General features: G+C 41.8%; 1 protein-coding gene across 1 annotated transcript in view; it reads right to left on the reverse strand.

Moving 5' to 3' along the window:
• Nucleotides 1-14,870, reverse strand: part of AK9 (adenylate kinase 9) — a 135,708-nt gene that overhangs the window by 72,279 nt on the left and 48,559 nt on the right. Inside the window, exons 18-21 of the mRNA XM_006156985.2 lie at nt 13,098-13,254; nt 11,514-11,628; nt 10,471-10,547; nt 6,832-6,990 (exon numbers count right to left, since the gene is read on the reverse strand). Of these exons, the coding sequence (XP_006157047.1) occupies nt 6,832-6,990; nt 10,471-10,547; nt 11,514-11,628; nt 13,098-13,254 (508 nt within the window). The remainder of the gene's footprint in view (nt 1-6,831; nt 6,991-10,470; nt 10,548-11,513; nt 11,629-13,097; nt 13,255-14,870) is intronic.

A 14,870-nucleotide genomic window follows, 5' to 3' on the forward strand; every position in this document is an offset into this window, starting at 1 on the left:
TTATTATTATTATTATTATTATTTTGTTACAGGGCACATGCACTCATGAGAGAGAGAGAGGGAGAAAGAGAGATGCAAAGTGAAAAAAACCAAGCTGCCAGGTCTGGGACTTGAACAGCAGTCAGCCATGTGGGTAGGAGTCCAGAGCCTCAACTACCACGCTACCTGCTGGCCCTGACAGAAAGCAAGAAATCACCTCCCAGGGAGGATGGCCACGCTGCAGTCCCTTCTCCTCCATTCTCCTCTCAAGATCTTCGGCACACACACACACACACACACACACATGCCTGGCGTGAGTTTAAGCTGCCAGGTCCAGGACTCAAATTGCGGTCGACTACAGGAGAGCCATTACACTAACTGCTGGTCCCAGTTCTTTTTATTTTCAAACTCCAGTCTTTGTCTAGCTCAAAACAGCTTTCTTCAGTTACTGCTTCAGATTATCTTCTTGCCCCCGATGCTTTCCATATCTTTGTACTTTTTCTCTGTATTCTCTAGAGACTTGTTATCTTCTATATCACTGGTTTATTTTCTGCTCCTTATTGTGATTTCTTGCTTTCTGTCTCTCTGTTTCTCTGTCTTTCTGGAGAGCGCATGCACCCTATAACGAAAACCTCTTCAACAAAACAAAACAAAGCAAAAAAGAAAATATAAAGAACTGACTGAATTTTGATTTTCCAGGGGAAAATCGCTCACATTCTACAGGAAAAAAAAAAAAAAGGAACGCTGGGGCCAGGTGGTGGCAGTGGTGATGCCACTGTCCTCATATGAGAAAAGTCCTGGATTGTGTCCTGAAAGCCCCCTGAGCACTCTGGGCCTGTACCTGCCTATGATCTAGGCTGGATGAGACTGGGGTGGGTCACAGCATGAAGACCTGTGGGGGTTACCTGTATTTCCATCTCTCTGTCTCTTTCTCCACCTTGCTCATAAAATAAATAAATAAAAGGAGAGGATTAGGACTAGGGTTAGAATTCGGTTTAGGGTATATGCACTGTTTCTTAAAACACTGTTTGGCCGATATAAAGCAGCATAAATTTTATAGACATACGCTTGGAGTACTCAAAAAGCACAAGAGGACAACAGAGTCTATGAAATATAAACCATAAGGCATAAAGAAAGACCAACCTAAAATAGCTTTTTTTTTTCCTCCATAGGGTGCATGCACTCGCCCGAGAGAGTCAGAAAGACGAAAAGTGAGAAATCACCCCTGTGGGGATGACTACAATCCTTTTCCTACCTTCTTCTCTAGGGATTTTGGACACACACACACACACACACACACACACACACACACACACATGCTGGTGTGATTTTTAAGCCATCATGCCCGGAACCTGATCTGTGGTCAGTCATGTGGGAAGTCAGTGCCTTAACCACCATGCCACTTCTGACCCCGACCAACCTAAAATAGAGGCAGAAATATAAGACATTAACTGAAATGAGAAAATGAAGCAAGGAAATCTAAAATGCAATAGCAGAATTAAAATACGCATTAGGATTTCCATCTCTCTGTCTCTTTCTCCACCTTGCTCATAAAATAAATAAATAAAAGGAGAGGATTAGGACTAGGGTTAGAATTCAGTTTAGGGTATATGCACTCACTAGAGAGAAACAGAGAGAGAGAAGGGGAGAAGACACCCCCTGATGAGACCTGGTCACATTGCAAGCTTGTCTCCATTTCTCCATCCTGTTGGGATTTGGGGCACACATACACGTGTGCCCACCATTGCTTTGTAAGTTGCTGGGGCTGGCTTTTGAACCACAGTCAGCCATATGGGATCTGGCTCCCTTAACCACTGCACCACGGCGCTGACCTGTGGCAAGTGGCCAGACCTAGGCAGAACAATGATGGCTTTTAAAGATGAGCAAAGGCACAGTTTCCCATGATTTGTACCCAGGCTGCAAGGCCGACAGAGGTAGAGAGAAACTGTATCAGCCAGAGTGGGCCGGGGGAGACAAGAGACTAGAAATGCAAGGCACAGGACCTTCCACAGCACCCGCTTATATACGATGGGGCATCCGGCTTGGCGTCCTATACCCGCCCCCTTTTACCCTATGGAAGAATAAACCTGGGAATGGCTCAGGGCTGTGGCTATCTTCAGTGAGACGCCTGGACCCAATCCTCACTTTTCTCTACTGTGTGTTTGTGTGTCTTATTTCTAAATCTGCTGTCACTCCCCTACAGGTATTGGTCTCGCTGAGCAGGCCTTGACACTGGCCTGTGCATGGCACGTAAGAGAAACTCAGTAAACGTTTGCTAAAGGAATGAACGATCCCTAATGTTTATCAGCAGCTTAAATGTCCGTGAAGTGCTTGGAATGAAGCACTGCGATGTGAACCAGTAGTTACTACAGGCACCGTGGAATATAAGGAGCCGGTGACGAATACAAGAACAAGGAAAAAGCAAACTGGGAACAACGAAAGGGACTGTTTCCAAGGCTCCCGAATGCATGGCTTATTTTCCATTACACCCCTGACTAAATAACACATGTACCATTCATTCTAGTCTAAGAAGGCTACAGTGACAAGCAGATTGAAAAGAATTTCCAGTCATCCTATCTGAGTACTGACAGAGGCAATGATTATCTTGTGACCAAGACAGATGTCAGACTTCAAAAGAAAAGATGTATTCCCTGGACTGAGGCAGACAGAATCCTGCGTGGGGCAGGCCGTGGCTCCCTTGGATGCCGTAATAAACTGCCACAGGGTTGGTGGCTTGACACAACAGGAGTTTACTTTCTCACTGTTGTGGATGGCAGAAATGAGAAACCCAGAGGCTCTGGGAGGAGGGTCCTTTGTGCCTCTTCAAGCTGCCCTTGGCAGCCTGCACTCCTTGGCTTTAGCCTGCATCACTCCGACGCCTGCCCCCATCTTCCCGTCCCCTTCTCCTCCGTGTGCCTAATATCGGGCTGCCTCTTTGTTGTAAGGACACTTGGTATGGCAGTTAAATGGATGGGTAATCCCCAGATACGCCCCCATCTCATAATCTTTAATTTAGTTACTTGTGCAAATATCTTTCTCCCAAATAAGGTAACATTCACAGGTTCTGGGAATTAGGATGTGAACATATTTTGGGATGGTTTCATTAACTTGCTACAGGGTAAAGTTAAAAAAAAAGAATAATGACTATATCAGTCAGAGCAGTTTTAAGGGAAGGAAAAAAAACCCACTTAAGCAATTTAGAAGAGAAGACTTTGTAGAAAGAGATCCTTGTATGAAAGAGGTCATCATTGGCTAAATCAGATGCAAGCCCTTCTGTGAACTAGAATATGGTTTAATATGACCAAAACGAACTAACTAAAACACCCCAGCCCTCCCCCAAGCCATGATTTACTAGAAGTGAACCAGCTGTCGAGAAGCCCAGTCATGTCTAAGTCCTGGGCTGGAACTGACCCTAAATGGCATAGGATGCTGGGGAGATAAGGAGATAAAAGACACACAAAACTAAATCCTCCCCCAGATTTGTTACATTAGTAAATACTGCTTGTGAGATGTTAGGACCTAGAGATATGTTTGATGTATCATATTCAATGGATGTCAATTTCCTTTTTGTATTTTAGAACTTTTTTTTTTTTTCCAGGTTTTTGCCATAGGGCACAAGTGTTGGCCGGAGAGAAACAGAGAAGGAAAACGATGGCCATGCTGCAACCCCTTCTACTCCATTCCCCCTCAAGATTTTGGGAAGGATGCACACATGCCTGGTATGATTTTCAAGCTGCCAAGTCTGAGACTCAAACTGTGGTCAGCCATGTGGGAGTCCAGCGCCTTAACCACCATGCCACCTGGTGGCCCCTATAGCTCATCTTCTTGCAAAAGGCAGACGGGTGGGAAGAACTGTCAGCCTAATTGGCTGGGGAGTGGAGATTAACGAAGGTCCCGGGTGGGAGTGCAAGGCGACACGTGAAGTATGAGACTCTTAAAAGGAAACTGAATATTTCATCCTGCTAGTGCCTCTGTCTGGTACCAGTGTTCTGGTTGTATAGAACATTATTTGCTATAAACTGAATATTTGTAACCCCCACCCTCTCCAAATTCATATGGTGATGCCTGAATTCCCAATGTGAATGGCCTTTGGGAGGTAATTAGGTCATATGGGTGCAACCACATCAATGGGATTACATGTAGCTGTGGAGAGATGATCTCTTTCTTCATTATGTAAGGATGCAACAAGAAAACAGTCATCTGGAATCCAGGGAAAGGGTCTCCGCTAGACATTGGATTTACCAACATCTGATCATGGGCTTTATAGCCTCGAGAACAGTGAGAAATAAATTTGTTCTTAAGCTGTCCAGTCTATGGTATTCTGCTATGGCAGCCCAATGGACTCAGACATTGTCTCATAAAGCTAATGCCAGTCCCTGTAGTAAAATGACCTGTGCTGAATTTGAGATTTCTCACTGCAAAAATCTCCCTTAGTCCTGCTTCTTTTACCAGCTAACAGTAGGTTCTCAGCCCTCCACTGCTCCAGGCTGGCATCTAGTTTCAGGTACCGAAAGACCCTGATTAGTTTCTGGTCCAGTAGTAACAATGCCAGGAGTAACAATGCTTATTCCCATCATGGTGGGAGCACCTCATCTTGCTGCGTTAAGCCCACTCTCTAGTCCCTAGTCCCTAGAGTGATTTTTTTTTTTTTTTGCTATAGGGCGCATGCGCTTGCCAGAGAGACAGAGAGAGAGAGAGAGACAGAAAGCAAGAAATCACCCCCCAGGGAGGATGGCCACACTGCAATCCCTTCTCCATTCTCCTCTCAGGATCTTGGACACTCAGGCACAAGTGCCCAGCATGAGTTTAAGCCACTGGTTCCAGGACTTGAACCGCGGTCAACTACATGGAAGTCCAGCAACATAGCCATCACGCCAACTGCTGGTTCTACCTAGGGTGATTTTCTTTGTCCACAGAATCCTTGCTCTGCTCCAACCCACCAAACTAGACCCCTGATGTAGGGCTGACTTTGTAAGTGTGCAACGTGTGCAATCTGATCTCTCTCAAAAATTTCACAAGGTCACCTGAAGGGCTTCATGCTTAGTTTAATGCTTTTTGTTGTCATTCTGAAATTTAAAACCATCTTATCTTTGAACTTGTGTTTTGTAAGTGAAGTCCCACAGACTCCAATGGGACAATGGCACACACATGCACAGAGCAGATATGCATGATGTTTGCCATCCCTTGCCATCTCCCTCTCATGAGCATTCCTGAAGACCCATCATGAGCACAGAGTTCCAATGGACCTGTGATGTGAAGGAGTAAGAGTGACCAAGTGGGAGGAGGGGAAACCCTGACGGCCCTGAGAGATTACGTATTCCGTTTGAACAAGAACTTGCTTCAAACTCAGAAAGCAGGCAATGGTACTCAAAGAAACACAAATGACCAAGGAGCTCCATCGTATCTGTTCTTCCTCATGTTACTCTGTGTTGCCCTCTGTTTCCTTTCCTTCCATGTCATCGTTTTCAGCATAAGTGGTTAGCTAAAATAGGAGTATGATGTGAAAATGATGGCACAGAAGAAAAGAGAAAGAGAGGGCAGGACTCTCAGCAATTTCCCCCTCTGTCTTTCCTTATATTTTAGCCAGCTACAGGTATAGAGTGTTGGAGAATATGTGCATGTTAAGAAGTGAAATAAAGGACCAGGAGATGGTGTAGTGGCTGAGTCACTGGACCCCCATGTGGCTGACCATGATTCGAGTCCCAGGCCCAGTGGCTTGAAACTCATGCTGGGTGCGTGCACACGTCTGCGTGTCCCCAAAATTCTAAGAGGAGAATGGAGGAGAGGGGATTGTGGTATGGTCATTCCCCCTGGGAGTGATTTCTCACTTTCTGTCTCTCTGTCTTTCTCTATTTCTCCAATGAGTGCACATGCCCTATAGCTGGGATTTCTCTCAAATAAAATAAAATAAAAATAAAAAATAAAAATGAAAGAAGTGAAATAAAAACTTCAGTTAGCACACTGTAAGTAATTTAATATTCTCGTAAAAATAAAATGTATATAACATACATATATCATATATGTATGATTTATATATATATATATGTGTGTATATATATATATATATATATATGTTTTATACATTTCAATCTGTAATGAAATTCTGGTGATTCTGTATACAAGTTAAATGCTCTTATATTTGCACTTAAAAATGACATTGCTGGGGCCATGGTTGTTAAGGCTGGATTCCATATGGCCAACTGCATGGTTGAGTCCTGGATCAGGCAGCTTGAGAAACACAGTGGGCACACATATGTGCATGCCCAAAATCTGAGAGGAGAAGGGATTGTAGTGTGGTCACCCCCGTAGGGGGTGATTTCTCACTCCCTGCCCCTCCCCCTCTCCCCCCAACACATGCTATATAGTAAAACTAAAAAAATAAAAAAAAAATTAACAATGGCATTGGGTGCTAGTTGTATGGCTAGTGGTTTTGGGCACTGGATCCCACATAGCAACTGCAGTTCAACTCCTGGCCCTGGTGGCTTGAAAATGACACCAGGCACATGTACATGCATGCTCCAAATCCTGACAGGATGAAGAAATGGAGGAAAATGGATTGTGGTGTGACCATGCCCTAACGGAGGTGGGGTGCTTTTTCCTTCTCCCTCTGTCTCTTGGCCTCATTTTTCTTTGTCCAGCACACATGCTCTCTGGCAATTAAAAAAAATACGAAAGTGGCATTGTACAGTACAAAAGTGGACAGAAAAATTCATGCTAGTTATTTAAATTTGATTTTTTTCCCCTTAGAATGGCACTTAAAAGCAAATAAGAAATATTGTAAGTTGAGAAAAAGACCGTAGAGGAAAGGAGAAAGTTTTGTATTTGAATATTTGACCCTCAACAAAGTCTAACCTAATTCGGGTTCTGTTTCAGGGATATCAGGTACTTCAAACTCTTCAGGTAACAATGACCCTCGGATCTCCTCAGACGCAGCATCGAGTCCCTCCAACTCATGGAATTCAGACTCCTCTCCTTCAAGTTCATCTTCTCCCTCATCAGCGTCTTCAGCTTCTAGAAAAAATTAGGAGAAATAAATGATCTTAGTTCAAGTCAACAAGCACCTATTGGCTGCTGATAAGTGCTAAGGCCCAAAAAAATAATAAGGAATAGTTCCTGCCCTTCTTGAGCATATGGTTTAACAGGGGAGAGCATTTATCTACATGTTTTATCTTTTAAGATACAGTGGTAGGAATGACAGCCACCATCTGGTCAGTGCTGTGGGAGCAGTAGTCTAAGGTTCATTTCAAAGAGGAAATGTTTATAGTCACCCCAGATACTTTCCCCTCCTTCTTTAAGAAAGAGATTTTTGCCAGTTCAATGACATACCCACATAACCATTACAAAGCCTGCTGGTCCCTTCTAAAGCTTTTCGACATAGAGCACATGCACTCACCAGAGAGAGACAGAGAGAGGGAAAGTGAGAAATTATCCCCCGGGGGAATGGCCATGCCACAACCCCTTCTCCTCCATTTTCTTTTGGGCACACACGCACATGTGCCCAGCATGAGTTTCAAGCCACTGGATCCAAGACTCTAACTGTGGTCAGCCTTAACTGTGGTCACCCATGTGGGAGTCTGGCGCCTTACCCACCACGCCACCTGCTGGCCCCAGTCCCAGATATCCTAACAGTGAAAAACCAGAAACAGCCCAGTGTCCAAAAGGGAATGACTAGGTTTGCACTGTCTGATATGGTAGCCACTAGCCACATGCAGCTATTGAGCATTTGAAAGGAGGATAGTACAAGGTGAGATACACTGTAAATATAAAATATGCAACAGATTTTAAAGAGTTAGTACACAAATTCAAAGGTTGAATGTGTGGATACTAGAACATTTAAAAGTATATATATGTGGCTTACATTAATATTCCTACTGACAGCACCAGGCTGGAATATATATTTGTGTATATATATATATTAGATCACATACATATATATATATATATATATATATATTAGATTTTATTGCAACTAATTAGAAGTAGTAAGTAATATTGTATATTGATCAATATGCTAAATGCAAATTTAAAAAGCATAACTCTGAGCCAGCCCTGCAGCCTAGGGATTAAGGGAATCAGATCCCACATGGCTGACTGTGGTTCAAATCCATTGAAAGCATGCTGGACACATGTGCATGCATGGATGCCCTAAATCTCAATGAGATGGAGAAATAGAGAAGAGATTGTGGTGTGACCATGCTCCACTGAGGAGTGGTTTCTCCCTCTCTCTATGTCTCTCTCTGGCAAATGTGCACGCCCCCTGAGAATTAAAAAAAAAGCATAACTCTGAGTTTTATTTGTTTGCTGATGATCAGTATAAGAAATACACACATGGAAGTCTTTCAGGAATAAGGTAACATGAATGATGGTATCAGAAAACCCATCTCTTCAATTCCCTTTCATATACTTACAAGATTGACATAATATATTTACAAAATGGAAAACAAGGTACTACCTATGCAAGGATGATACAAATGAATGAGCTTGCTTCTGGACACTTCCAGGATTTTTTTTTTCTTAGAGAGATTTTAGTCACAGGGCACATGCACTCACCAGAGAGACAGAGACTTGAGAAATTACCTCCTGGGGAGATGGCCATGCCACAATCTCTCCTCCTCCATTCTCCTCTTGGGATTTTGGGCATGCATGCACATGCACCTAAGCATGAGTTTCAAGCCACCAGCTACATTATCGTATGCCTCCAATATGTGTACATTTATTTATTTATAGGTTGCACTCTTATCCATATTACATATATGATAAGACATTAAAATAATTTATATAATGATGCAGAAAAATGTACAAAATTCAAATAGTTTATTTAGAACCCTAACGGTTAATCTGTGTACTAAATAAGACAGGAATGGACTGAAAAGCATTCTAATATCCTAGAACTTCTGACATTTTGACTCAATTATGTATTGTATTAGTTATCAATTGCTTATAATAAATTAGCCAAAAACTTAGTGGTTAAAACAACAAAAAACCAGACAAACAAATGAATACTATCCTTGTAGTTTCTGTGGGCTGGGACTTTGGGAGTGCCCTAGCGGGGTGGTTCTACCCAGAGCCTCTCTTGAAGTTGCAGTGACGTCAGTCATGACTATAGTCATCTGAAGGCTTGGCAGGGGCTGGGGGAATCCACTGTCAAGGTGGATCAATCCAAGCCAGGACCTAGTGCTCTGAGAGCAGAGATAAGCTGTCACCACAGGGTCCTGAACCATTGTCCTGACCCATGCAAGTGTGTTCATAATGAAAGTGGTGATTATTTATACCAGTAAGTTTTGGGATAGCTTGTTGCACAGCTGTGGAAAACTGAAACACTTTTCATTTTTTTCCACCATGGACTTCTTTGGCAGTCTAGTGAAACTTAATGGACCTGTTTGCAGAATGATGTTTTTCAAATCACAAAACAAAATACATAAGAAACTGGGCCAGCTGGCGGCATGGTGGTTAAAGCAACTGGGTCCTAAATGGCCGACTGTGCAATTTGAGTCCAGGAGCCGGCAGCTTGAAAAACACACCAGGCAGATATGCACACATGCCCCAAATCCTGAAAGACGAAAATGGAGGACAAGGGATTGCAATGTGACCATTCCCCATAAGGGGGCATTTTCTCACTTTCTGTCTCTCTCTGGAGAGTGCACGAACTCTCTAGCAATTTTTTTTAAAGAAAAAAGAAACAGATTATATTAAAATACAGTTATCAAGATACTAAATAAAAACCCACGCTACAGGAAATCTGTACATCTTTACTAAGACAGTAAAGGACAAGGACTAGCAGCTGGGTTAATAACTACCATAATTTTGGAACAGGAATAAGCATGTTATATATGTACTATATACCTACATATATATGAAATATCTTCATTTCTATTGGTGATAAAATCAATGCACTGCTAATACTAGTATGGTTTGTTGCCCATATGAATTAATTGAAGTAAATATTAAATGTCAGTGAAATATTAGTGGAAACGAAGTTGGAATTATTTTCCCATTAGGTTTCCACACCCCTGAGTTTAAGCCTGGCTTAAAAGAAACTGTTAAGCTTCTTCTGGAATGGAGATGGAAGTTTAAGGGTAAAGAGGATGGATACAGTTAAGAGTTTGGGCTTGTTCAACTGCTGCAGACAGATTCTGTCTTCTCTCAGTCATGTGTCACCTGTGATCAGAGTAGGCATTCACAGGCATGCCACACACTCTATTCTGCTGTGTGGTCCTGTCAGAGGGTGTGTGAGCACGTATTTGTGTCAGGAGTCTTTTTCCTGTGAGTCCATTACTCCAGTGATCATGAACTGATGATCAAAATTGAAACACTTTGAGAAGGAAAGGGGGTAGTATAAATGAATACTTTGGTGCCATAGACACAGATGTGTACTCTGTGGGCAGACTGGGAAATATGATCCCCCGTCAGCATTTCACTTGACATACTGCCGTGGCTTGCAGTAGCAGCACAAAAGTAAACGGCATGTCAATCATATTGATCCGTGCTTGCCTTTTGTTTTCTTATTTATAGCTTCCATTAGCCTTTTATTTTCTTCTTCTATTCTTAATGCCTCTTCTTTGGCTTCTCTGAAAGAAAAAGATTCAAAATTTAATTATGTTAGGAAATTTAGACATGTCATTATATAGGATTAAACATCCAGTGATAAAAATAAACATTAAATCGTTCATAATAACATTGTTTGTAATCAGAAAAAACACCTTAAATATTTTCTTTTTAACACAGTAATGCTTAGATTTAAAGAGATCTAGAATTTGAAAAGTATCTGGAGGGGACCTTTTTTCATTAGATTTGAAGCACTAACCTTGCCTTTACAATGGTAAAGATGGTATAAGGAAAGTTAGCCAGATAATAGAAAAAGGCAGTATTTACTCAAAATGAAAATATACATAGCTTTTGATCTAGAAATGCTATCCCTAGGAATTTAGCCTTCAGAAATAGGCATACTATTACACAAAGAAACTCATTAACTGCAGTGTCATTATGTGCTGAAGGACTGTGTATACATCTTTTTTTTTTTTTTAGAGGTTTTTGCTATAGGGCACAAGCGCTTGCCAGAGAGACAGGGAGACAGAAAGCGAGAAATCACTCCCTAGGAAGGATGGCCATGCCACAATCCCGTCTCCTCCGTTTTCCTCTTGGAATCTTGGGCACGCATGCATGCACGCCCGGCACGAGTTTAAGCCACCAGGTCTGGGACACTAACCGCGGTTGACTACATGGGAGTCCAGTTACGCTAACTGCTGGTCCCGAGCTGTGTATATATCTTACGTGTGTCCATTATTTTACAGAGTCTTTTGAGAGTAGACATTCGATTTTGAGTAGGTTTGGAATGGGCTGTGAAAACACCTACAACTCACATAATTTATAGCTTCTGAAAGCATTTATGAAATTATCATTTTTCTAGAATTAATTAGAACCAGAGTAGACTGTTGTTTCGATATAAATGACATTTTATAAGCATAAACTGTAAAATGATGTTTCATAGCTCTGAAAGACACATGGATCTGGTGTACCACGCCACATGGCTTTACCTTGCTGCTTCTTCCTCTTTTTTTCTCTTTTGTAGGTCATCTCGTAATCTTTCTAAAATCTTAGAGTCAATTTCATGTTTATTTTTAAAATACAGCCTATTAAGTAACCATTTTCCTGAAATGTAGATAAAGAGAATATTATCATTTTTGAAGCTCTATAAAATAGAGTGTAATATACTTTGTTAACTAACAGCAAAACATCTTTTCTGCCTCTATCCAAATATATTTTCCTTTAAGTACTTATCTAAAAAATGTCCAGATTCCTTAAAATATTAATAGACCATTTTAAATCCTTTTTTAAAAGGTCTATATAAATATGGCATAAATAAGTAAAACAGGTACCTCTAAAAGAGGCAGATTACATCTCCCCCGTAGAAACTCCCATTTTAAGTATCTATCTATCTTTCTTTCTTTCTCTCTCTCTCTATTTCTTTCTTTCTTTCTTTTAAAAAAATTTTTTTTGAGAGGTTTTTGCTATAGGGTGCGTGTGCTTCCCAGAAAGACAGAGAGAGACAGAGAGACAGAAAGTGAGAAATCACTCTCCCCGGGGGGATGGCCACACTGCAATCCCTTCTCCTCGAGTGTCCTCTTGGGGCCTTGGGCATGCATGCACATGTGCCCAGTGTGAGTTTAAGCCACCGGGTCCAGGACTCGAACTGGGGTCGACTACATGGGAGTCCAGCAACATAGCTATTTCGCCATCTGCTGGTCCCTCAAGTATATTTCTTTATGAGGACAAGTTACAAAATAATTAAAATTTAACCATGCTATCTTTTTAAAAATGATTTATTTATTTATCCATTCATTTATTTTTTTAATTTGACCAGAGAGAGACACAGAGAAAGAGAGGGAAAGTGAGAAAACGAGCTACCAGGTCCGGGACTTGAACTGCGGTCAGCCATGTGGGAGTGTCCAGCGCCTTAACCACCACATCACCTGCTGGTCCCCAACCCTGCTATCTTTATGTATTTAATCTTTCCCACTTGAGGTAAAGGAGAATGCACAGACTTTGTCCTCAGTGTCATATGTTGTTGGTTTAAAAGTGAAAGCTTCTGGGACCAGTAGATGGCGTAATGGTTGCATTGCTGGACTCCCACAAAAGGACCTTGAAACTCAAGCCAGGTGCACGTACATGCATGTACCATGTACAAAATCCTGAGAGGAGAATAGAAGAGAAGGGATTGCAGTGTGACCATTTCCCCTAAGGGGAGATTTCTCTCTGGTGAGCACATGTGCCCTCTAGCAAAAAACCCAAAAACAACAACAACAAAAACAACAAAACAAAACCCAACAACTCTCCAAAAAAAAAAAAAAAAAAAAGAAGTTATAGCTTCTGACTGAAAGGAGGTGTTCAGATCCAAAGAGCAATTATGAGGGACTTCTGGAACTTTCGGTGATGAAGCACATTATTCCTGGCTATATCCTTGATGGATGGAAGCCTTATGTTGTGTACCTCTAGGTCCTGCAGGGATCACACTTGTACAGGGCAGGGGGCAAGTTTCCCATTCTCTGTTTTAACCCAAAAAACAAACCAACCAGAAATAAAACTTCACTTTCGAATTTACATAATGAATATTTACCAACCATTGTTTTCTGTATCTGATAAGCAGATCACCAAATCGGGTATAATTCCTTTGTCATTTAAGACTGTCCACAGCTCTTTTATAATAGGGCAGTTGTCCACAATCCATCCTCCGTACCTTGGGCTATTAGGAAACCTGTCCTTGTTTTCTTCCGTGACCTGTAAACAGTCACACATTGATTTTACCATCGTAGTTTCACAAGTCAAGGATGCCACCTCGACACGTCATTTCTGTGGATCTTAAAACAATTATCTTTGAGTTCTTCTGACTTTCAGAAGAAAAAAAAATGACTTAACTTTAAATGAGAAACTTAATTTTAAAGTAATAGCATTATAGTAGAAAAAAAAATGACTTAACTTTAAACGAGAAACTTAATCTTAAAGTAATAGCATTATATTTAAATATAATGGGCCCTTGGCCCAGCAGTTAAGCACTGTACATAGGGAGTTGGATCCCTCATGGCTGACTGGTTTGAATTCTGACTCCGGCAGCTTAAAAAACACGTCAGATGTGTGTGTGTGTGTGTGTGTGAGCATGCCCAAGTCCTTATGAGATGGAGAAATGGAGGGACGGGATTGTGGTGTGACTATGCCAGGTTGGGGGCTGCTTTCTCAGTCTCTCTGGCGAGTGCATGCACCTTCCATCATCATCATCATCATCATCATCAGGGAGAGTAAATGTTAAGATGGGAAGCAAAGCCTTTAATAAATAAATGTAACAATACATTTTTTGCTATGTATTATTCAGTGCCACAGAAAGCAGGTTCTGCTTCAGAAGGTCTAGGGGAGGGCCCCAGGACACCTTGGAGGTGCTCTCAGTGATGGTACATGGGTCCCTCTGAGTAGCAAGGTCCTAGTCTAGCTTACCTTCTTAGGGATAGCACCCTTGACTTCCCTTTTGCTTTTCATCCTCAAAATATGAGCTGAGCAGTACTGAGATGGGTAATAATGGCAGTGGGAATAAATTAGGTTAAGACAAATCTTGCAGATGCTTAGAGAGTTCTGATAAACCCTTGTCTCCCTTCCCGTCTCCAACAGCAATAACTTCAATCCAGATACGGGTATTAGTAATGTGGACCTGTGAATTCACCAATTCTGAGGTCTTTAAACAAGTGTGTGAGCGATCAAGTAATCACAGAATACTAGAAGTCAAAAAAGGTAGAGATGTCTGGGCCAACAGGTGCCATGGTGGTTAAGGGTGTTGAACTTCCTCGTGGCTGACTACAGTTCAAGTCCCAGAGCTGGTGACTTGCTTTCTCACTTTCCTTCTCACTCTGTCCCTCTCTGGTCAAATTAAAATAAGTAAATACATGAATAAAGTTCAATAAAATATTTTTTAAAAAAAGTATAGAGATGTCAAGAGGACCAGTATAATTACTCTGTAGAGTAACTTCAGGGGGTTTGGCTACTCCACAATCCCTTTTCCTCCATTTTCCTCTTGGGATTTTAGACATGCACACACATGCACCCAGTGTGAGTTTCAAGCTGCTGGGTCCGGGCCATGTGGGATCCAGCATCTTAACCACTATGCCATATGCTAGTCCCACACTGTGATTTTAATTTGTATTTTTCTGATGATTAATAATGTAGAGTACCAGGACCAGCAGATGGCATAATGGTGTTGTCACTGGACTTCCACGTAGTCGATCATGGTTCGAGTTCTGGACCCAGTGGCTTGAAGCTCACACTTGGCAGGTGTATGTGTGTTCCAAGAGCCCAAGAAGAGAATGGAGGAGAAGGGATTGTGGCATGACCATCCCCCCTGGGGAGTGATT

Source organism: Tupaia chinensis, unplaced genomic scaffold, assembly GCF_000334495.1.
Source record: "Tupaia chinensis unplaced genomic scaffold, TupChi_1.0 Scaffold000527_1, whole genome shotgun sequence".
NCBI classification, from domain to species: Eukaryota; Metazoa; Chordata; class Mammalia; order Scandentia; family Tupaiidae; genus Tupaia; species Tupaia belangeri.